The sequence below is a fragment of the Anabrus simplex genome, chromosome 14 (genome assembly GCF_040414725.1).
Source record: "Anabrus simplex isolate iqAnaSimp1 chromosome 14, ASM4041472v1, whole genome shotgun sequence".
Lineage (NCBI taxonomy): Eukaryota > Metazoa > Arthropoda > Insecta > Orthoptera > Tettigoniidae > Anabrus > Anabrus simplex.
In genome coordinates this window covers 68,274,528-68,300,716 of record NC_090278.1, presented here as the reverse complement: position 1 = coordinate 68,300,716, position 26,189 = coordinate 68,274,528, and the positions used below count along the sequence as shown (strand labels likewise).

The 26,189-nt window shown below is 39.1% G+C and overlaps 1 protein-coding gene across 1 annotated transcript in view; it reads right to left on the bottom strand.

Annotated features, from left to right (window-relative positions):
* The window catches only part of LOC136885746 (cyclic nucleotide-gated cation channel), a 651,252-nt gene extending 637,117 nt beyond the window's left edge, over positions 1-14,135 (bottom strand). The window contains exon 1 of the mRNA XM_068230217.1: positions 13,856-14,135. Within this exon, the coding sequence (XP_068086318.1) occupies positions 13,856-14,135 (280 nt within the window). The remainder of the gene's footprint in view (positions 1-13,855) is intronic.
* Between the last annotated feature and the right edge of the window lie 12,054 nt (positions 14,136-26,189).

The following is a 26,189-nucleotide window of genomic DNA, read 5'->3' as shown; positions in this document are numbered from 1 at the left end:
AGCGGGTGTTGTCTTTCATGATCCCTAATTAGGTCGGTGGATCGCGGTAGACTTGCGACTTCAGGTAACCCCACAATTAATTATCACACGGATTGAGGTCAGGGGACGGGGGAGGCCAAGCATGACATGCCGCTATTATAGGCGCACCTGATGCTCCCTCTCACGACAACTCCTTTTATGCCGTCCGCGGGTCTCATACGGCATCACTGACGTGTTGCTGTCCAGCACCATCTGTTGACGTGTTCTTGCATTCGTTGTTTCTGTCAATAAAACTTCATGTCATATCAAGCATGTGTGGCAATTTGTACCTGACGTGTTGCTGTCCAGCACCATCTGTTGACGTGTTCTTGCATTCTTTGTTTCTGTCAATAAAACCTCATGTCATATCAAGCATGTGTGGCAATTTGTACCTGATGTGTTGCTGTCCAACACCATCTGTTGGCGTGTTCTTGCATTCGTTGTTTCTGTCAATAAAACCTCATGTCATATCAAGCATGTGTGGCAATTTGTACCTGACGTGTTGCTGTCCAGCACCATCTGTTGTCATTTTTGTACGTTATTTTGGTGCCAATGAAATTGCATGTCATGCTAAACGTGCGTATCAATTATCACCTCTCTACCTCCAGTATTCCGTCAACTATTTATTGCCTCGTCAAATTTCGGCGAAATTTTGGGTCACCATGTAGTTATCCTAATTTCATATAATTATGTTCTATGGCGTAGAGTCTCTCAGGCTTGATTACTGTGTTGTGGAATCTGATATTAGATTTATTAGACTGGGTGCGACTTTGTTTGAAACTTACTGAGTCAAAGATCATATAGCCATCCTGGCAATGAATACGTTTCCCCTTCCATTATACTGTTGGTACTCCTCTTTGGTGGTTTCCCCTTAATCCGCATTGCAATTCACGAGCGTACAACGGATTGTCTGTGGTGTGATTGCCGTTGTCCCTTTGATATTCATTTCAGTGAACAATGAGTTGGTCAGATCGACTCTGATGAGTAATTTATCAGGTACACAGGTGGGGGAACAGTGGCTCTATGACATTTACGGTGACCGTTGTAGAGTAAAGCAGTAGGAAGAAGAATATATGCCACCTTTATTTATTTATTTATTTATTTATTTATTTATTTATTTATTTATTTATTTATTTATTTATTTATTTATTTATTCTTCTTCTTCGTTTAGGCCTACGACGGACCACATGGTTCTTAACTCTGGTGAGCTCTTTTCTTCCTCTTAGCCCAGTATTCTTTCATTCTAGCGCTATGGATGTCTTTTCTTTCTTGAGTCCATTTCACTCCTACAACTGGACGCAGTGATTTAGTTGTTAGTGACTGGAGAGAGTCAGATGTCTTGACTAACTTTCTGAATTTATCTCGGTTGTAAATGTCAATGTGATCAATGTTTAGGTATTGTAGGTCTTTCCGTACTAAATTCGTCCATTTGGCATTTGTTGCTTTATTTATTTATTTATTTATTTATTTATCTATTTATTTATTTATTTATTTATTTATTTATTTATTTATTTATTTATTTATTTATTTATTTATTTATTTATTTATTTATTTATTTATTTATTTATTTATTTATTTATTTATTACCAGTTTGCCTAGTGAACGATGTAAGGATATCTACGAGTATAAATACAGAAATAATTTTGGTAGGGGCATACAGCCCAAGAACCCACTCCACCTACTCCAAAAATATTGTGTTATTTGGATCATCAGTAGACCTACATGGATTGGTTAAATGCAGCTCTCCAAAATTGAGAGGTGACCTTTGTACCCCTTTAGCAAATTCCTTTAACTACTACTACCTTTTCTTACAACTTGCTTCACGTCGCAACAAAACAGATCTTATGGCGACCATAGGATAAACCTAGGAGGGTGAAGGAAGCGACCATGGCCTTAATTACCGCAGCATTTGCCTCGTGTGAAAATGGAAAAATACGGAAAACCATCTTAAGACCTGCCGATATTTGGGTTCGAACCCACTCTCCCCTGGATGCATGCTCACAGCTGCGTGCCCCTAACCGGACGGTCAACTCGCTCGGTATTCCTACTACTACTACTAATAATAATAATAATAATAATAATAATAATAATAATAATAATAATAATAATAATCTACCTCTTTTTTCCGACAGTTGTGGCCAGGTGCGAACTGTCCCACATGTGTATTTGGTCCTGTTTTTCAGCCGGATGCCCTTCCTGACGAAAGCCGATATGGAGGAAAACAATCACAATTGCGTGTTTCTACTGAGTATGAAGAGGAGAGCCCACCTCTATGGTGTAGTGGTTAGTCTGATTAGCTGCCACCCCTGAGGCACGGGTTCGATTCCCGGCTCTGCCACGAAATTTGAAAAAGTGGTACGAGGATTGGAACGGGGTCCACTCAGCCTCGGGAGGTCACATGAGTAGAGGTGGGTATGATTTCCACCTCACCCATCGTGGAAATGGTTTTCCGTGGTTTCCCACTTCTCCTGCAGGCAAATGCCGGGATGGTACCTAGCTTAACGCCACGGCCGCTTCCTTCCCTCTTCCTTGTCTACCCCTTCCAATCTTCCCATCCCACGCAATGCCCCTGTTCAGCATAGCAGGTGAGGCCGCCTGGGCGAAGTACTTGTCATTCTCCCCAGTTGTATCCCCGACCCAATGTTTCACGCTCCAGGACACTGCCATTGAGGCGGTAGAGGTGGGATCCATAGCTGAGCCCGAGGCAAAATCCAAACAAATTAAGACAGAAAGATGAAGAGGAGAACGTTGGAACAAACACAAATACCCAGTTCCCGAGACAGAAACATTAATCAGGCGCAGGCGCAATTAAAATCTCTGAGCCAGCCAGGAACAGATGCCTGTACCCTTATGAACTGATGGCCTCAACGCTGAATAATAATGTTAATAATAATAATAATAATAATAATAATAATAATAATAATAATAATAATAATAATAATAATCTGTCCTCAGCCACCGTGTTGCAGATCATTTTATGACATTCAGGCTGCCTGCATGTCAATTTCGACGTAGTACCTAACTGCACCGGAAGGTAGAGGAACGGAAACTTTGTTTCTCGATCCACGGCTGTGTTTTACTTAATTTCATAACGTAAACACCGACTATCCCAACTATCTCTTCTGGGTACGAACAGGCGTCCTTAAGATGAGGAAGTCGACACTGTACAACCAGCGATCCTCAGAGGAAGCTACCATCCACTAACAATGAAAATACTTGTAGTTGAACGAAGATGGTTTTCCATGGTTTCCCATTTTCACACCAGGCAAATGCTGGGGCTGGGCCACGGTCGCTTCCTTCTCACTTCTAGCCCCTTGCTATCCCATCATTGCCATAAGACCTATCTGTGTCTGGGTGACGTAACGCCAATAAAGAAAAACTGTGTCACACTTAGGAACAAGATTCAGTACAGGGGAAGACTTTACCTTCCACTACTCCCTGAGGACAAAGAGCGGAATTAAGCGTAATAATAATTTACCAAGGAGACGCTGGATAAATTCTTTGAACTTGTTTAGTCAAGACTAGGTAGCTGATAGGGAAACTGGCACCTGGGCGATAACCCTAAATGTAGATCAGTTGTGAATAACGATTATGATTGGTTGTTTATTGTGGAAGGGACTTGGTTCTCTCGTAATACTACAGAGCACGTTAAAGGCGGGTCCGCATCTACGAAGCACGAAAAACCATCTTCAGAGCTGAAAATTAAAGGCCAGTCGGATTTATATGCGTTGCATGTAAGCTTTGGGAAAGCATTCTTTCTGATGATATTAGACATGTTTGCGAATTTAATAACTGCTTCAACAGAAGGCAGTTCGGGTTTAGGAAAGGTTATTCCACTGAAGGACTAGACAAAGAGTGACTGGCAGTGTGATAAGCTGCCACCCCTCCGAAGGCTCGGGTTCGATTCCCAGCTCTGCCACGAAATTTGAAAAGTCGTACGATGGCTGGAACTGGGTTCACTCAGCCTCGGAAGGTCAATTGAGTAGAGGTTGGTTCGATTCCCATCTCAGCCATCCTCGAATTAGTTTTTCGTGGTTTCCCCACTTGTCCTCCAGGCAAATGCTGGGATGGTACTTAAAGCCACGGCCGCTTCCTTCCCTCCCTCTTCCTTGTTTATCCCTTCCAATCTTCTCATCCCAAACAAGGCCCCTGTTCAGCTTAGCAGGTGAGGCCACCTGGGTAAGGTACTGGTCATCCTCCCCAGTTGTATATCCCCTGACACAAGGTCTCGCACTCCAGGACACTGCCCTTGAAGTCGAAGAGGTGGAATCCCTCGCTGAGTCCGAAGCAAAAACCAACTCTGGAGGGTAAAAGGATTAAAAAGAGGAAGAAGTTAAAGGCGGAAGGAGATAAGGACACTTTGACTAGTTGCTGCTAAGTGTCCACGTTAGAAGTGAAGTTCTGAGATGTGTTGTGTGTGTTGCAGGACTCTCAGGCAGCTATTCATGAATAGGAGAAATGCAGTAACCCTGAAGTTCGCATAATGCAGCAGCACTTCTTCTCAAATTAAGAAAACCTTTCTTGACCATCAGTCAGTACTGTAGGCAACCAGCTCATCATATCTGTCAAGCAAACAGAGGAAATTAGTTCTTTCATCCACAAAGGAAGCACAGTTAAAAAGACCGGTAGCGCAGAGGAAGACGTCAAGGCTCCAATGCGGAAAGCAAACAGTTTATTCGTTCTACTATACCCTGTTTTGGTTCTACAGCATCAAACTCGCCAGACGTCACATCGCATCACATCCCTTATACCCATGCGACTCGGGCACGGATGTTACGCAAAACGTATAAAAGTGTTGGACCATCCGTGTGATGCAGATTTGAACCACGTTGTATTTGTTTGCTCAATAAAACAGGCTGCACGAACAGTAATGCTCTCAGAATTGAGTTCCAACCAGTGTGCCAGTTCTTCTTTCACCTGCCAACCAGGGAGTGTATGCAATTTTAGCCGAATTTATCAAAAATAGTGATCTAAATGTATAATTGTCTTTTTTCTCGTTTTTATCTCTCTTACTTAATAAAAACATTTGTATTGATTTTCGTCACGTTCAAAAAATTTGCAAATCATGAATATTGGGAATGTCAAGAACATCCAAAGAGTGTGTAGTGTGAAGGAGACTGTCTCCAACCAGCATGCCAGTTCTTCATTCTCCTGTCAAATAGAGAGTATAAGCAATTTTAGCCCAATTCCTCCAAAAATACTGTTTTAAATCTATACTTTGTGTCTTTTACTGCTCTTGTTTTATCAGACGTTTGTATTGATTTTAGTCACGTTTAAACAAAAAAATTTGAATGTCAGAACATCCAGAACATCTTTCCTGTGTCTGTCATATGTATATCTATATATGTTATTGTGTGAAAATTTAATGATTTTCTGGCTGTATGTTTGATGGGACGAAAAGCCAAATAAATTTTTAAAAATAATATTTTGAATAAGAGCAACCTCTCACGAAAAAGCAAAAATCAGACTTCTAAATATCAACGTGAAATCTGTTCTACTTTACGACTGTGAATCTAGGAAAGTCACTAAACAAATCACACACCAACTGCAGGTGTTCGTGAATCACTGTCTGCGGCGTACCATCAATATAAAATGGTCTAAAAGATCACAAATTAAAACATGTGGAAGTAACCCCACCAGAAACCCATTGATAAGGAAATAAGGAAGGAAAAGGGTGGGGGGAATAAGAGATACATTAAGAAAACGTGACGGAGCAGATGAAAAATCAGTCTTATAATGGAACCCAGTAGGACGCAAGAAACACTTAAAGGCGTAAAAGACCTGGTTGAAGAACGTACCGAATGGAGAGCTGTCTTCGATGCCCTCTGCTCCACAAGGAGACGTAGGAAATAGATTAGATCGGATTGACCTAAACTTCAACCGCTAACAGCTTGACGGCGCTACACATCTACCAGGACTGCAATTAGCCAGAGGAACTTCGTGCTGATTGAATGAACCTTTTTAGAACTGGCCATCCCCAAACAAAGGCAACACTGCACGAATGGGGAATAACCGACTCCCCATCGTACGGCTGTGGATTTTCGCAAGAATGCACTACGTAGCTGCAAGCCACGCCAAGAACAGCAGGGTAGATCATGTCATTTACGCTGCTCAGAGATAAATGTATATTACCAGTACATTTTAAATGCGCACCCCTCAAATAGCTGACAATATCCGTACAATTAATAATAATGCTCCCTGTAATAAATTAGGGTCTGTTCGTGAGTGGGTTTGTGGACGATAAGTCACGAGAAATGGGTTGGCCAGCCCAGAGTTCCAACCTTGAACTTATTGAACACCTCTGGAATGAACTATAACGACGCCTTCGCTCCGCCCCCTTATATCCCACTAACTACAATTTCTACAGCGCTGCAGGAAGTATAGTCTCCTATTTACCAGGAAAGGAGGAACAAGTGCTGCCAAATATAAAAATAATATTTCGTGACATAATGCGCGAAACTTTCGGAGGATTTAATCAAAATTTAGGAAAATGCTTAGAAATAGCTCTATAAAATTAACACTGAGCGACAGAACTCAATCATTCGTCGCCGGGCTGAGTGGTTCAAACAGTTGGGGCGCTGGCCTTCTGACCCCAACTTGACAAGTTCGATCCTGCCTCAGTCCGATGGTATTTGAAGGTGCTCAAATAAGTCAGCCTCGTGTCGGTAGATTTACTGGCACGTAAAAGAACACCTGCAGGACTGAATTCCGGCACCTCGGCGTCTCTTAGTCTCCGAAAAGCGTAAAATTAGTTAGTGGGACGTGAAGCAAATGGCATTACTATTGTTGTTGTTATTATTAGCATTATGAGGATCTTGCTCTTTATTATAATGACGATCATGATTGCCGTTCCAAGGGGCCTAATATCTAGGTCATCACCCCGCTCCCCTTCCTTCTCTCCTTGCACTCCTACATGGAGTTCTTCGTCAGACGCACAAAGATCGTTCCACGGTCGACACCTTAGTAGTATTTTACTCTTTTACTGCCCCTGTGTATAATGTCGTAATTCATTAATTCATGTAATGATATCCTAAGTCAGTGAGCTGACACTCAAGAGTCTTGGAGATGTACTATGGGATGTTTTAAACAACAGGCCTATGAGCTTTCAAAGAACCTTCCACAGTGAAACTATATAACAGTGTTTATTTCGTGAAATTAGGCTTACGTTCGTAAACACTACAGCCACTACTACAAACACTACGAACAAGTATACTCCAGCCTGCACAAGGGCTGCGTTGTGAGTTTTGCATAAACAGTAGGAGTACGGCCCGTGAGAAATTCCGGCATTTATGTTACTCTTGCTACATTACGGGACAGCGAGCTAGGCGATACTTCCTAATAACCAAGTTCGGTTGCATTCTAACCAACTGAAAATGAAAATCCACAGCCTATTTCCGGTCAATTGACAGGGTCAAGAATGGAATGAATGAAGCTCCCATCTAGCGGCGAGGATAGGAATTGTACCAACTCCTCTGGGACAATTATTAATGATCGACAGATGACGTGATATTGGAGAGTGTTGCTGGAATGAAAAATGACATGGAAAACCGCGAAAAAATTCTGTTCCGCCTTCGCTTTGTCCAGCACAAATCTCATGTGGAGTCACCGGGATTTGCACCACGGAACACAGTGTTGAGAGACCGGCGCGTTGCCGTCTGAGCTACGGAGGCTTTGCATTTTGACCTATTACTGCTTAAAAATTTGTGGTCTAAAAAAGACTATCATAACAATGCCTATGAATACGTTCAACAGGATAACTTAGTGTTTATTCTAAACAACTGATATTCGCCCACCACTAATAAGGTATTATGTAAGCAGATTTTTCGAGATTCGACGAACAAATGCTGCGAGTCAATGAATTTAAGAAGAATCGATCGAATAGTTCTACTACAGACCCATAGTTTACTCTCATATTTCAAACTTTATACCACCTCTCGAAGATAATTCTAAATACAACGGGTTGGGATATAGTACCACCGAGCTCGATAGCTGCAGTCGCTTAAGTGCGGCCAGTATCCAGTATTCGGGAGATAGTAGGTTCGAACCCCACTGTCGGCAGCCCTGAAAATGGTTTTCTGTGGTTTCCCATTTTCACACTATGCAAATGCTGGGTCTGTACCTTAATTAAGGCCACGGCCGCTTCCTTCCCACTCCTAGCCCTTTCCTGTCCCATCGTCGCCGTAAGACCTATCTGTGTTGGTGCGACGTAAAACAACTAGCAAAAAATATATATATAGTACCATATCTGAAGTACTTATTTGATTATTGTTTGGAGCTATAGCAAATTAATGGAAAGTTGCTATAGTAGCCCCTATGTATAATGGAAAGGGTGATAGACATAAAGCTGAAAATTACAGGCCAGTCGGATTGATATGCGTTGCATGTAAGCTATGGGAAATCATTCTTCCTGATGATATTAGACATATTTGCGAAACTAATAACTGCTTCGATGGAAGACAGTTCGGGTTTAGGAAAGGTTATTCCACTGAAGCTTAGCTTGTAGGATTCCAGCAAGATATAGCAGATATCTTGGATTCAGGAATTCAAATGGATTGTATCGCTATTGACCTGTCCTAAAGCATTTGATAGGGTGGATCATGGGAGACTACTGGCAAAAATGAGTGCAGCTGGACTAGACGAAAGAGTGTCTGAGTGGGTTGCTATATTTATAGAAAATAGATCTCAGAGAATTAAAGTAGACGAAGCTTTATAATTAACAGGGGAATTCCTCAAGGCAGTATTGTTGGACTTTTATTGTTTCTTATATATATATAAATGAGATGAGTAAAGAAGTGGAATCAGAGATAACGATTTTTGCGGATGATGTTATTCTCTATAGAGCAATAAATAAGTTACAAGTTGGTGAGCAACTGCAAGATGACCTCCATAATGTTGTGAGATGGACAGCAGGCAACAGTAGGATGATAAACTGGGTTAAGAGTCAAGTTGTGAGTTTCACAAACAGGAAAACTCCCCTCAATTTTAATTACTGCGTTTATGGTGTGAAAGTTCCTTTTGGGGATCACTGTAAGTGCCTAGGTGTTAATATAAGGAAAGATCTTCACTGGGGTAATCACATAAATGGGATTGTAAATAAAGGATACAGATCTCTGTACATGGTTATGAGGGTGTTTAGGGGTTGTAGTAAGGATGTAAAGAAAAGGGCATATAAGTCTCTGGTAAGACCCCAACTAGAGTATTGTTCCAGTGTATGGAAATCTCACCAGGATCACTTGATTCAAGAACTGGAAAAAAATGCAGCTCGATTTGTTCTGGGTGATTTCCGACTAAGGAGTAGCGTTACAAAAAGGTTGCAAAATTTGGGATGGGAAGACTTGGGAGAAATGAGACAAGCTGCTCGACTAAATGGTATGTTCCGAGCTGTCAGTAGAGAGATGGCGTGGAATGATATTATTAGACGAATAACTTTGAATGATGTCTTTAAAAGTAGGAAAGATCATAATACGAAGATAAATTTGGAATTCAAGAGGACAAATTGGGGCAAATTTTCATTTATAGGAAGGGGATTTAGGGATTGGAACAACATACTAAAGGAGATGTTCAATAAATGTCCAATTTCGAAACAGACTTTCAACGTATTAGGTCGTGTTACGTACATGTAGTACGTGTTGAAGAGATGTTAAGTACAGAACAAAAATGGCCAGCCGGACACCAGTGGGATCCGAACCCACAACCTCCCGATTTCGCGTCGGTTGCTCTACCAATTGAGCTATGGTGGCCTAGGCCATCTTTGTTCTGTTTGAAAGGATCTGAGCTACAGGTCTGGCACTGCTGCTAGCACACTGTAGAGTACGTTTAAGTCGCCCGTTGTGGGGCATGTCATGAATATTGAATTTTCACGACCGCATTGTAATCGAAACAGATTTTCAACGTATTAGGTCGTGTTACGTACATGTAGTACGTGTTGGTAGGTGGGGTTTGCATAAACATTAGGGGTACGGCTCAACAGAACCCCTATAAATTATGTTACTCTTTCTACATTATGGAAGAGTGGGTGGCCAACATTTCCTACTAACTAAATTAGTTTACAATCTAACCTATTACCGCATGAAAATCCGGGCTTTATTCATCACATTATATCTAACAACTTCTTCATCTGATGATGATTCAACGTGCACTTATTTTAATTTACAAATACCGTATATCATACTGACGGCGCCGTGGTGTACGGATAGCGTGCCTGCCTCTTACCCAGAAGACCCGGGTTGATTCCAGGCCAGTTCAGAGATTTTGACCTGGGTCTGAGGGCTGGTTCGAGGTTCACTCAACCTTCGTGATTAGAACTGAGGAACTATCTGACGATGATATAGCGGCCCCGGTATGGAAAGCCAAAAATAACGGCCGAGACGATTCGCCGTGCTGACCACACGACACCTCATAATCTGCCGGCCTTCGGGCTGAGCAACGGTCGCTTGGTAGGTCAAGGGCCGTCAGGGCTGTAGTGCCATGGGAGAGAATATATATTATGTGAGTGTTAATTTTATTCATGTTTTGTAACTTTTAATTTATTAATTTTACTCTAAGTTAATTCTAGACAGCTGAAGATGGCCTAATGAGGCCTAAACATGTAATGTTATTTTAATAAGATGATTTTACAGCTTTGAATAGTATATGAACCTATAGGTATTGACCAGGTGAAACCAATATAGTAGTTTTTCGTTAGGAAAAGTTAATTTTAGAGTCAGAATTTGGTAAAATATAGATTGGGAACGCTTAGAACCTCGCACAGAACAACAATGACAAAATTGCTTTACTTTATTTAGAAAGTCAAATATTTTAATTGAACAGAACTGTGCAGTATTATAAACATCTACTACATCTTCATTTTAGCGTCAGATTTCCAGAGAAGGATGGACAATTTGTATGGTACTGAGGAGTGATAGAAGGCAGGCTAAACTGCCAAAAGATTCGACATGCTAATATTTTAGAACTGTCTTTTTCATATCGTGCATTAATCGCATTGCACTGGTTTCTTTAATTTTCTTAATGTGAGAGAAATGAAGATGTTCCATGAAAACTAGAGTAAAAAAGTATTGTTTTAGGCACTAATAGGTTAGATTGCAAATATATTTAACAAAGGCGCAATTGTTTTTCTACCCGCACAGCGATTCTGTATTGAGATTTGCATAATAGTTGGCGATCTCAACTATCAGAACGCCTAAAATATATGCGGCTGTCTGACATAACTGTAGAGCGGCTAGCTTACACTTGCGCCTTGTTCAAATACGTTTGCATTCTAACATATGTGGCCTATTTTCTAAAAATATTTCCTTACTTATGTGTCTTAAGGATGTTTAAAGTTGAAAATGGCATATTTACATCTTTGACCACGTACATTTCAACGTCATATTCCATGTACTCTGCTTTGCCATGAGGGTGTGAAAATCACAACACTCAATGAGAAAATTATTTCTGAGCTAAATATTGTAAGAGATATCTAAATTCACACCACCTAATTTGATACAGGGTGTCTCAAAAATTAGCTCAATGAAAATAATTATGAATGAATACACTTCTCTCCCTGAGCCGGATGACCATCAGCTGGGGAGAGTGTATTCGTTTATTGTATTCAAAAACATTACATGGGGTTATATTTGAACGTACTACAAAACAAAACAAAACAAATTCAAAGGTATTCTAATTACGTAAATGTTACTAAAAGTAATTATTTACGAGGTTCGGTAAACGTTTCGCAGAAAACCCTTCGGTTGGAGGTCTGGGATTTTGGTTTGCTGTTGCAAACCATGTAATTTTATAGAATAAATGGAGAGTTACTTATTAAAACCTTGAAATTAATACTTTAAAAACGCAAGAACGTTCCACTTTACAGAGTAAAAATTATAATTTATGTTTGACTTTTAATAGCTCATGCCATGTTTATGAGAAAAGTAACATATTAATTTTGTCAAACCCTGTTCCTGGCATTTAAAGAAAAATAGATGGCCCTTGAATAGATTTGTATGATCTAAGTTCACCTAATTAATAGAATTTATGTTCTAAAAATATTTTTATTTGAGGTAATTTTGAAATACCAGTTATAAAATTAGACATTGTTACTATAGATTCTTCTCCTTTATACATTCGGTATGCCCAACTAAGGAGCACGTGATAATTTATTATCACTTTTTCTTCTTCTTCTCTTCCCAATATTTCTTCATCCTCTCGCTGTATTCCTTTTTCACGTCGTTCAGTCCGTCATCTACTTAGTCGGGTGGGCTTTACAGAAAATTTGTATTTATTAATTAAGGTTCTGAATTTTATTTTTCATTAATATTTGACTTAGAAAAAAATTGATCAGTGCATATTGTGATACCCTCAGCCAAACTGAGGTACAAGGAAATATCATTCTTTCATACTAAAAGGTACATTTCCTTTAGTCTTGAATAATGTTTTTTTACGATGTTGTTAACATGTATTAAGGAATTGTGTTGTAAGACTGGCTCTTAGTAAACAACATTTATGATCATTTTTCCAGGCCGGACAAGAACCAGTGACGTAATTAATATTTAAATTTCACACAATGATTTTTAATATTGTGCACTCGAAGGTTTCAAATCTTATACGCACAGTTCACTTCCTAGTGCCCTTAAGTGTTTAAATTCAGACATTTTTTTGCATATTTTGTAAGTTCATGTAAGAAATTTTGCTATCATATCTTTTAAAGATTTTGCTATACGAGCTGATAAACTTTATTTATCTAACCCAAGGCTTTCTAACGGCAGTTTGCACTCGGGCACATTCGCATAATAACTAAAGGTACGCGGGTGTCACGTTACGAATGCACGACTTCGACACTACGCTTGTCTTATTAGTTATTTGTGGGGTCACTGGGGCCAGCCAGGCTAATTTTGATTTTGGCTGAGGATTTGGGTATTTGAGATGAAAAGGAATTTGAACCTCAGCCTGGCACGTGGAAAGCGAGCAGCCCTACTGCTGCTGCCTGTACTACAAGCAATAATAGTGTTAATGATGATAATAATACTAATAAATCTAGAAATAACAAATACATGAAATAGTATTTACTCACATATTTAATGCGAAATTTGGCACTGTATGCTCGCTGCAAGTTGAGGTCAGTTTGTATGTAAGTGGAACAGGCTGCTCTAATGCATCATTCTTCCACTAATTGCGAGCACTAGTCAGTTATAACAAACTTTCTGAACCTGAGTACGGTGCTTTTAAGACGAAATATAAGAATCTTTATTCAAATGCAAAAGAATTGTTTTCAGATATTTTAAAATTTAATTTGGAAATTAATTGCCCATTCAAGGGCATCGCGGGTGACGTGGTACCCACGTGGACAAGACTGTATTCTAAACGCTGTACGTATTATTTACAGTGTTCAAACTCATGATGAATGTTGAATTGAATAAATAATTCACACTTTCTAGTAATTATTGGTGCAAAAATTACGTGAGTCACAATAATTCAATATCTTACAATTTTTCATGCATTGTTAACCCAAAAACTCTGTCGAAATCATGTACTAACAGCTATAAATAAATGTTGCACTCATGACATTATTCTATCTGGCGGGGATATAAGTCCGTTCCTTTCGTATCTAATCCTTAATACAGAAGCAATATTCAGCCTGTGGAGTCCAGAACCCACTCTGAGGCAGCGAAAATAGGGTGGCCTTGCACTGTAATGGCTAGGAGTTAAGCCGGCAATTTGTTTGTCCAAGTCGTTAAGTGGTTATGCATACTTTCCAGGCGTTCTAAGCAGCGATACGAAAGGAGCTCAGTCCCCACCAGATGTAATCGATATTTTTCTTCCCTCTAAAATTAAGCTTGAATATTATTAAGGAAAGACTTACCCGGTACAACTCTTGGTCCATTGACGGCAGTAAGCGATCCACTGCCGTACTTAACGTGACACGGATCGGCATTGGACGAGACGACAGCTATCTCGTCCAGTTCGTGACTGCTACAGTAGTTGTCGGCAGGGGAATAACCGGGGTATCCCACCACAAGTCTTGTACTGGACGTGCTGCTGCAACCTGCCGATTCAACTGTCGCGGGTCCTCCTAACCCTGACGAAGAATTTTGTTTGTTTCGACCTCTTAGAGAAAGGACTAGTCTCTTAGCAGTGGACATAACACGGGGGAGGTATCGTGGTAGACAGACAACACCGCCAACGAAATCAGTACTGCCACCGCCACTGCCACTACCACTACTGCCAACACTCCTCAAGGACCGATCACCTCCACCACCACCATGTTGAGCCTCCTCGCTTGTGTCGGGTTCGGAGATTTTCAACGTCCACTGACTGGAAGACACTTTGTCGACTGTGTTCTCACAAATTCAGAGAGAAAACGAGGGGGAGCAGCCGATGCTTCTCAACAACCCTTAAAATACAAAAACTTAACACCTCGCTGGGCTACTCATTCAAACACAAAACACTCCGCAATATCACAAAGCAAAATCTCTCTTCGCCCAAGCACTGGGCAGTAAATGTCCTTCAAAACGTTTCTTCTTATTTCAGTACTCCACCAAATATCGCCCAAAAAGCTCATTTGTTTATTGAATAAACCGTCAAAAACGATTCACCACAAAACCATCTTCAGCACACATCCGTGTTGGCAATCCATTTTGCAAGCAAAATTCAAAGATGTATAACAAACTGTTCACTTGTCCGCATTGTTTCAAAACAAACTACAAACCTCTTGAGACTATCTTCCCCCATAACAAATGATGAAGAAAAGTGTAGTTTGGAAATATCGTAGTTTGTTCGTTGAAGTTTCCTGACAACGATTCCTTCTGCACGGAGCTATTTTAGTCAACACATCTTTATAACAGTTCATCAATAATCTGTTCAATAAAAGGATGTAAATCATTTCCTTTTGAACAACTAACTCAATATCACCTCAGTCAAACAACTAACACACATAGTGCCCGCAAATTCATTTGTGTGTTCTCTTGGTTTTAAACTTTATCCATTCCACTTCACCAACACTACTATAGAAGCTGTACACTGAACAGATCGCACAGAACACAAGTTACCAAGAGATCGTTTGTGGCATTTAAAAACCCGAGATAAATTCTATACTTCGTTTCCTTCCAAAAATAAAAATGTTTGCCTCACCTCACTGAATTGAAACGGAATAAATTAGCCATTTTCTCAAGGAAACTGAACTCCCCAAACAGCAGTTGTAAGCAAATGCCTTGATACACTAAAAATCACTGGCAAATCACCACGAGTCCATTCATACTAATCTTCCAAATGTAGTTAGACACTCGAACGTATTAAAATTTGCTAATTATTTCGCATTAAGCAAATTTTGTAGGTTTAGATTTCAGGGGAAGAAATTAATAAATTACCAATATACTCATGCACGTTTGAGAAATAAATGTTTAAGATTCGTACCTGATACTTCATAAAAGGAACTTGATTTCTGTTCGTAACTTCTAATTTTTAATTAAATTTTAAAATTCGGCTCTTAGATTCCCAAACAATGTCTCACTTATTGTTGACAGATTTCATGTGTAGAAGAAAATGATCAATACATATCCACGGTATCACAAAAAGATAATTTCAGAAGAAATGTTAATAATATTTCAACCGACAATCCCTCAGTTATACCAATCTGGAAGACACGTGTCTAGAAAGCTGTTTGGAAGACCACGTTAACAAATAAAAAATTCAACAAAAATTCACCACTAGCCGATTTTTTCAACAAAGTTATGTAATGCCTTTAATACGTGGAAGACATGCTCTTTTTCTTTCTAATTCCAGTTTAGTATTATTTCTGAAATAATCAATAATAAGATTACTTTAAGAAGCAAGGAAATTTTACTGTTTGTTTCTTATTTCTGTCAAGGTTTCCCAAAATTTTTCTTGACAAGAAAATCAAGATCTGAAGAGAAATTTTGTGATAATTTTATAAGAAATTTGACAGTGTTTAGTTAAAATTCCTGAAGTTTAGTCCGCAAGTAAGAAATTCTTGAAATAGGTTTGTGGAAACAGATTTAATCAGTACTAATCTTAAAGTTCTGGTTCTTAAGTTAGTAACAGATGAAGAGGAAGAAGAATAACTTAATTTGCAGCTCTGTTCTCTCTTTTTCAAACAATCCACCAGTTCGTAGAAATATTGAAAGTGCATTCTTAATTTCAAAGTTACCTAAAACCAGAGACACGTAATTCCTTTTGTGACTGTCATGAAAACGTCCTTACGCCGTCGTTTGATTCCTATCGCTATCACTTCTGTCATTATTCAAAACTTTCCATAAGCCTCGATCTTTTAAATGTACTATTACAGAATTTCCATCTAGAGTATTAACTCAGTTCCTGAGGGATCTCTTCAACAACACATGTATATTCGCAAAGAAATAGGCCATCAGTAGTTATATCAAACTTTGCATTATTATGATGATGCAATCCAAACTAAATTAAAGACATCAATTTCGCAGTATTGTTTCCCTTCACCTCAAATTTCTTCAACTACCAGGTAAAGTTAAACATATTTTCAAGTGTGCCGCAAACATATTTTCATTGCACTTAATTATACTTATTAAGAAATAATTGAAATGCCTCTCGGTCCACTAAATTTTGATTAACAGCAAAAGAATTTTTGAAAGATTTTTGGAGGAAGCTTTATAAAATCTGGTTCTTCATCAATATACCCTCTTCACCAATACAATGGCTTTATTCTCCACAAACATTAACTACGAGAATGTACAATATGTGTAATACAATTTTTTAAATGCCCAGAAACTTACGAAGTAGCTTCCATCATTATCTTCCTTTGTAAAATACGATAGAAGTTATCGCGAAGATAGAAATTTAAACTCTGGGCTCAGTTTATAATGAAATATGAGAGAAATATAGCACTTACTTCGAGTTTTGTAAAAGGAGTGGCAATGATATAAGATATTATGAAGAATCAGTTATTTAAAAAAGTTATCAAAGTTAGAAATCTTGAAAATGTGGCATAATGAAACAACTGATAACTTATCGAGATCAGCAATTTTCTGGCCACAGACGAAATGGAAAGAAACTCAAGTATTCAGCTACAAAGCGAACACATTTAATGAGTTTAATATATCATTAGTAAAACACTATTAGTATGATATAGACCAAACATTAGTGTGTTTCACCTTTCTTGAAATGGTGATCCTTATACCCTCCATATCTACACACATTTTACAGATTATCAATAAGCGTAAGATCCATTTGTAGCAGAGAAGTAATGTTATGAAATAGTTCTTTAAGTTAAAGTGATTTCCTTCTAAAAGTAAATTGTGAAAATGTTAGACTCCTTTCCCTTATATCTTGACTTGAGTTATCGACTTTTGCAAACATTACTCACAAGGATTTCTGCCTTTCTATTAAAATCGCATCACCAGAACACATTTCTGACTCAAATTCATATAGTCTCTAAAGTATTAAAGCATATTAGTCGAGCCCGTTACAGGCAACAAAATTTCTTAACATGCATTGCAAAATAAAATCAATTTAATGGGCTTTACGAAATACTGCGATCTTTGATGTAATCAACATTTAATTCATATGGAAAAAACTTGAGATCAGGAGGGTTTTCTTAATAACCTAACACATACTGTGGCGCAGTTGAACTTTCAGTAACATTTCAGAAAAATCTTAAACTGCGAAAAGAGTTTGTGTACGTGATTAAACGGAAATGAAAGCTGAAAGTAATGACTATTATTTCTTAAAGGAAATAACGAAAACATGGGAAAATACACACACATACACACACGTACGGAAGAAGAATCGCATCAATAAAGCCACATTCAACTGTCTACCACGACACCCAGAAACAAGTGAACGTCGCCCCTTTAATGGCTTCTGTCCGGTACAGCTTAACCAGATACTAGCTACAAAATAGTGTACAGAAACTGCAAATATCTCGCTTTACCCTTGAATGTTGAGGAGAATTACAGCATACAAAATATTGAGAAGAGAGTTTCCAACTTATTTGTGCTAGCGAAAAATCAATATCACATTATAATGATATTCAAATACTGCAGATTAGGGAAGATTCGTTCCTTATTTTTAAATACGTTTAGTGTTAGTCGCTCAAGGTATTACATCATTTATCAACAAGCAGTAATAGTGAAGGAATTAGAAACAACAGCGATAGTTCCCTTAACACAGTTCGTTCAGTTACATGAAACGGAATAGACATGTATCACTTTACGAATTAAGTAATATAACATTAAGCAGAGAACCGTAGATTAAGAATGAAAAATATTTAATTCGCTTCTAATATAACGAGAAAGTGTGAAGAGAAAAGTTATTCTATAAAGATTATTACGTAGGCTAGCGACAAGAAGTTTCTAGAATCGAGCACAAGAGAAAACATATGTTTGCACTGCAGTTAAATATTCTCCAAGTTCGAATAGTCATCACTAAAATTGACTTACCTAATGAGGGGAAAGTGATTTGCGAAATTGATGTCTAAAACCTTTGAATTCCGCGGAAAAGGAAGATCAATATTCTATGTAGTTCTAGCACAAATTTAAACATATTTCAGATGGCCACATAACATTTCCCACCCCTGATTTGGTATTTTTGTTTTCGAAAACACTCACTAACACTAGTTCGTTGTCGTACAAAAATTTTTGGGGGCGATAAATTCAGAGCAAAATATCTTCAAGAAACACTTTGCCAATGGTATCACACACACACACGTTTGAACACAAAATCTGAAGAGATTTAGTTACATGAATGTTAACACAAATCATGATTAAACGCATCGATCTTCTTCGTTTCGATAAAGGAGACCGTATCTTGATTGGTTTTTTTAAATAAATACAGGGGAAACATAAGCTTTGCTGAAGATTAATCAATATTTTAGACACAAATTATTTGTTCTGATACTGTGTATTTTTGGTCTGTTCAAGGCGAAAGGGCTAACATTCAGAACGATAATATTTTTGTCTAGTTTTTGTGACGTGTTATGAATATTATTTTTTGAAGAGCACAGTATTATTTTATATTGACCGACCCTTCATCACTGAGTGTCAATTTTATCATATCCACTAAGTGTCACTTCTTTTACGACATCACTTTTTAAACTAAGGTTGTCAAAGGAGCCGCACGACATAGCCAACATTTTCACATCACCAACAATATTGTGTCTTTCGAAATTTTAACCGAGAAATTTCTTCCGCACAGTCACTCACTCAAGAGTTACAAATCTTGCAAATTTTCATTTAAGTTCACAAATCCTGGTCCCTTTTTCTGTTATGGTGTTGATGGTGGTTCGGTGATGATATCGAAGGGAGCGGAAAGGGGGCGGGGGATAAAGTAAGCATGGACCAGTCCAAATACGTCACTACTAGCACTCGGATCTTGATGCCGGCTAACTGGATACTCTTGGTGAGGCTGGCCTGCCCGCCCGGTGGTGGCGCTGATGGGAGCAGCAGCCTCATGCGTGAACCTGCTATCTCTCTCACTCCCTTCCTCGCTCCAACCCCCTCTACTCCTATTATATCTATCTCCCTCACACTCACGCTAACACACTCACACCCTCTCACTCAAAATTTGCTCAAGCTCTCCCTCACGTTTTGTCGCGCCGTCTCTCCCTCTCATAATCCTCCTCTCTCCTTCTCTCCCGCTCACCCAATCCTCCGCGCTGTATAAAGGCCGTTTCGAAAACATTTCCCCTTCTCGTGGTTCTTGACCTATCTTCCTGACCAAGAACTTTTAAATACATGTACAGTGCACGCCCTCTCAACCGGGCTGTTTGAGACCGGACTCTTAGTCAAATAACGAAATATTTTAACAAACCAACAATTATTAGAATAAATTGTCTATCCAACAAACTGTAGAACTCTTCTTCTCGATGATTAGAGCCCGCATTTTTATGCATTAATGGGTTAGAATGCAAACTTACTGAAGCGAGAAGCAAGTATAGCCTACCTTCACTACGACAATGCTATGGGGTTTGCATAAACAGTAGGGGTACGGCCCATCAGAACCCCTATAATTTATGTTACTCTACCTACATTGTGGAAGAGCGAGTGGCCGACACTTCCTACTAACCAAATTGGTTTGCAATCTAACCTGTTACTGCTTAAAAATCCGACCTTTATTGATGATAAATGAAATGACGTATGGTTTTTAGTGCTGGGAGTGTCCGAGGACATGTTCGGCTCGCCAGGTGCAGGTCTTTTGATTTGACTCCAGTAGGCGACCTGCGCGTCGTGATGAGGATGAAATTATGATGAAAAGAACACATACACACAGCCCCCGTGCCAGCGAAGTTAACCAATGATGGTTAAAATTCCCGACCCTGCCTGGAATCGAACCCGGGAACCCCTGTGACCATGTGTCAGAACGCTAACCATTTAGCCATGGAGGGGGACTTCTTGACGATGATGATGCTTGTTGTTTAAATGGGCCTAACATCTAGGTCATCGGCCCCTAATGGTACGAACTGAGACGAAATGTAATGACAATTTAAAAGTCCCAAACTCATCCACTGACCAAAATTCAAAACATGGTGATGAAGAATGAATGGATGAATATGAATTTAAAATAATCCAAGTCGCGACACTGAAAGTTAAAAATAATTCCAAAATGAATCCACTTACTAGAATTAAAAAAGGGACGATGAACAATGATTATGAACTTAAAACAATCAGTCGATTAGACCCCTAATTTCCCACCTTTCCAGAGCACCCGGAGAACGAAAGCGAATTTTTACATAAAGGTCGAAGGCAGGCATTTATACAAGTGGAAGCACATGCCTCCCCTAGTGCACCGTCACTGCATTGTCCTACATAGGAGGCTTGCAATGGTGTCTCAACGGCGCACTAGCGCCAGGGTCTTGGAAAGGTGTAGCATTCCAACTGATGAGCCCACTGCTACACTGGAGCGAAACGCTGGTAATTTCACGACTGAAAAACCATAAAGAACTTAAATGCTTTTAAAATTAATCAATCATAGAAATAACGGGATGTGATGGGAGATAATAATAAAAATGACTACAATGAATCCGACAAGAAGAAAAATGATTGTCTCCAAAAACCTTAAAAGTAGTTAGTGGGACGCAAAGCGAATAATATCATTAGTATTATCATTATCATTAGAAAAATAATTATAGCGCTCTTTTTGTGGATGTGTAAAATAACTAAAATAATATTCGTCCCACAAATAAAAAGACAGCTGAAGATTCCAGAGAAAACATAAACAACTTATAACTGGATAAATTACAAACACATGACTGTCGAACTCATCACTGCCTTCTGGATAAATTACAGACACATGACTGTCGAAACCATCACTGCCTTCTGCATAAATTACAGACACATGACTGTCCAACTCGTCGCTGCCTTCTGGATACATTACAGACACATGAATGTCGAAACCATCACTGCCTTCTGGATAAATTACAGACACATGACTGTCGAACTCATCCCTGCCTTCTGGATAAATCACAGACACATGACTGAATAAATTACAGACACATGACTGTCGAAACTATCACTGCCTTCTGGATAAATTACAGGCACATGACTGTCGAAACTATCACTGCCTTCTGGATAAATTACAGGCACATGACTGTCGAACTCATCACTGCCTTCTGGATAAATTACAGACACATGACTGTAGAACTCATCACTGTCCTCTGAATAAATTACAGACACATGACTGTAGAACTCATCACTGCCTTCTGAATAAATTGCAGACACATGACTTTCGAAACTATCACCGTCTTCTGAATAAATTACAGACACATGACTGTCGAACTCATCACTGTCTTCTGAATAAATTACAGACACATGACTGTCGAACTCATCACTGCCTTCTGGATAAATTACAGACACATGACTGTCGAAACCATCACTGCCTTCTGCATAAATTACAGACACATGACTGTCCAACTCGTCGCTGCCTTCTGGATACATTACAGACACATGAATGTCGAAACCATCACTGCCTTCTGGATAAATTACAGACACATGACTGTCGAACTCATCGCTGCCTTCTGGATAAATCACAGACACATGACTGAATAAATTACAGACACATGACTGTCGAAACTATCACTGCCTTCTGGATAAATTACAGGCACATGACTGTCGAAACTATCACTGCCTTCTGGATAAATTACAGGCACATGACTGTCGAACTCATCACTGCCTTCTGGATAAATTACAGACACATGACTGTAGAACTCATCACTGTCTTCTGAATAAATTACAGACACATGACTGTAGAACTCATCACTGCCTTCTGAATAAATTGCAGACACATGACTTTCGAAACTATCACCGTCTTCTGAATAAATTACAGACACATGACTGTCGAACTCATCACTGTCTTCTGAATAAATTACAGATACATGACTGTCGAAACTATCACTGCCTTCTGGATAAATTACAGACACATGACTGTAGAACTCATCACTGCCTTCTGGATAAATTACAGACACATGACTGTCGAACTCATCACTGCCTTCTGGATAAATTACAGACACATGACTGTAGAACTCATCACTGCCTTCTGGATAAATTACAGACACATGACTGAATAAATTACAGACACATGACTGTCGAAACTATCACTGCCTTCTGGATAAATTACAGACACATGACTGTCGAACTCATCACTGACTTCTGGATAAATTACAGACACATGACTGAATAAATTGCAGACACATGACTGTCGAAACTATCACTGTCTTCTGAATAAATTACAATGACTGTAGAACTCATCACTGTCTTCTGGATAAATTACAGACATATGACTGTCGAAACTATCACTGTCTTCTGAATAAATTACAGACACATGACTGTAGAACTCATCACTGTCTTCTGGATAAATTACAGACATATGACTGTCGAAACTATCACTGTCTTCTGAATAAATTACAGACACATGACTGTCGAAACTATCACTGTCTTCTGAATAAATTACAGACACATGACTGTCGAAACTATCACTGCCTTCTGGATAAATTACAGACACATGACTGTAGAACTCATCACTGCCTTCTGGATAAATTACAGACACATGACTGTCGAACTCATCACTGCCTTCTGGATAAATTACAGACACATGACTGTAGAACTCATCACTGCCTTCTGGATAAATTACAGACACATGACTGAATAAATTACAGACACATGACTGTCGAAACTATCACTGCCTTCTGGATAAATTACAGATACATGACTGTCGAACTCATCACTGCCTTCTGGATAGATTACAGACACATGACTGAATAAATTGCAGACACATGACTGTCGAAACTATCACTGTCTTCTGAATAAATTACAGACACATGACTGTAGAACTCACCACTGTCTTCTGGATAAATTACAGACATATGACTGTAGAAACTATCACTGTCTTCTGAATAAATTACAGACACATGACTGTCGAAACTATCACTGTCTTCTGAATAAATTACAGACACATGACTGTCGAAACTATCACTGCCTTCTGGATAAATTACAGACACATGACTGTAGAACTCATCACTGCCTTCTGGATAAATTACAGACACATGACTGTCGAACTAATCACTGCCTTCTGGATAAATTACAGACACGTGACTGTCGAACTCATCACTGCCTTCTGGATAAATTACAGACACATCACTGAATAAATTACAGACACATGACTGTCGAAACTATCACTGCCTTCTGGATAAATTACAGACACATGACTGTAGAACTCATCACTGCCTTCTGGATAAATTACAGACACATGACTGCTGAACTCATCACTGCCTTTTCAACACTACTTTGAATTACTTCTGAGACGAATAGCAGCGATAAAAGCGAGCGTCAAGAAACAGCGGTTTCGAAAGCAAGCATTAGCAATGGTGCAACAGGTTGATGACAACACCACGGTAAGAGGTTTACCGCGGTTTCGTAACGCCTGATATTTTCCGAGAATTAGTGTGCCCGGACATTGGGGATAAAGCTATGTGGGGAGCAAAATGTGAAAATTTCTTTTATTTTTTTCATGTCACTTGAATGTAAATTTAGACCTCTGAAGTGTCTATTATTGAATAGAAAATGTTACTCCCGATATAATTCTAATATTGCCGTAGAATTAGGGTAATAGGATCAAAACTTGCATGGTGTACAGAATTTTGAAACTTACTAAATGTTCTTAAAACAAACGACTACTTGGCTGAATGGTCACCGGTGAGGCCTTCGGTTCAGAGGGTACCGGGTTCGTTTCCCTGGGATTTTAATCGCGTCTGATTCATTTTTCTGGCTCGGGGACAAGGTGTTTATGTTTGTTCCAGCACCTTCCTCCTCAAATTCAGACAACACAATACACTACCAACCACCACGGAAACACGAAATAGTGATTACATTCCGCCATAAAGAGTTGACGTCAGGAAGGGCATCCGGCCGTAACACAAGGCCAAATCCACATGTGCGACACCTTTCTCACCCGCCACCTCACAGGTATGTGAAGAGCGGTAGAAGAAGAATACTAATAATAATAATTAATTTAATGTTATTTGTTTTACATCCCACTAACTACCCTTTTACGGTTTTCGGAGACACCGAGGTGCCGAAATTTAGTCGCGCAGGAGTTCTTTGCACGTGCCAGTAAATCTACCGACAAGAGGCTGACGTATTTGAGCACCTTCAAATACCATCGGACTGAGCCAGGATCGAACCTGCCAAGTTGGGGTCAGAAGGTCAGTGCCTTAACCGTCTGAGCCACTCAGCCCGGCATAAGAAGAATACGAAGAAGGCGAAATGTTCTGAAAACATGCTTAGGCTGTATTATTAGTAGAGTCCGGATTTGTATACAGTAACAGGTTAGAATGCAAACTTACAGAAGCGAGTAGCAAGTATAGTCTACCTTCACAACAATTATGCTACGAGGTTTGCATAAACATTAGGGGTACGGTCCCATCAGAACCCCTGTCGCTAGCCCTACTTTCTTCTCCTCCTCTTTCCTTTATTTTCTTTTCTTTTCCTTTCCTTCGTCTCCCCACTCATTAGATTGCACAAGAACTCACAAGAACTTATGTTAATAAAAATAATACTAATAATAATAAAATTAAATTAAATTAAATTAAATTAAATTAAAAGCAACTACTAAATGGGTAGAAGAAACAAGAAAGGACATGGAGGAATTCGGCATTAATCCAAAAGAAATATTTAATAGAGATATGTTTCGAGCTAAAACAGATCGATTCAAGGGGTTCCAGGAAAAACAAACTGAAAAGTCCAAGAACAAATGGTGAGAGGAGGGGAAGTGAAACCACTGCGAAATGATGAAATTCTGGAAGAAGAAATAAGGACTAACCAGCAAGTCAATTGTTTACCGTGGTCCAAAGTAGGCCAAAATCGAACTAATAATAATAATAATAATAATAATAATAATAATAATAATAATAATAATAATAATAACAATAATAATCATAATAGAGAACCAGTGCTGTTCACAGTATTCGTTATAAATAGGTGAGATATCGTGTCTTGATATTAAATTGCTCTAAGCACTGCCAGGGTAATATTTTGAACGTTGCCTTTTAGCATTTGTGTCACCTGTTAATAATTACTTGTAGATTACTTTTTGTAGATTTCTTTATTGTGAGCTTGACTGATAGCTTACGAACCTTTTTTTTTACAATTTGTTTACCTCACATCGAAACAGATAGGTCTTATGGCGACAATGGGATAGGAATGGTTTACGAGTGGGAAGGAAGCGACCGTGGCCTTAATTAAGGTACAGCACCAGAATTTTTCTGGTGTGAAAATAGGAAACCATGGAAAATAACCTTAAGGTCTGTCGATTGTCCGGTTCAAGCCCACTATCTCCCGAATGGAAGCTGGCACCTACATGATCCAAACCACAGGTTGGTTTTTATGAACGGTTTTGTAGCTTTAGAATTACTGTGTATAATTTAAAGTTTGAGACTAAGCGGAATTCAGTACTGGTCCCTTTCTCACCCCTTATGACCCGCATGCCGATGGTGTCCAAACTTGGACTTAAATGTCATCCGGAGTGTCACGATTCATCTCAGCGACCCCGTAAACTATGGATTTAATACTAACATAGGTCGTTTTCGATTATTGACTCTCGGTGCATTTTCAGTTTGCCTAGATTACTATTCTTAAACATTATTGTCATTATCTTGATGATCTATATGTGTGTCATGAAGCAGAATGATGGAATTCTTTATTTATGGGCTAGTTGCC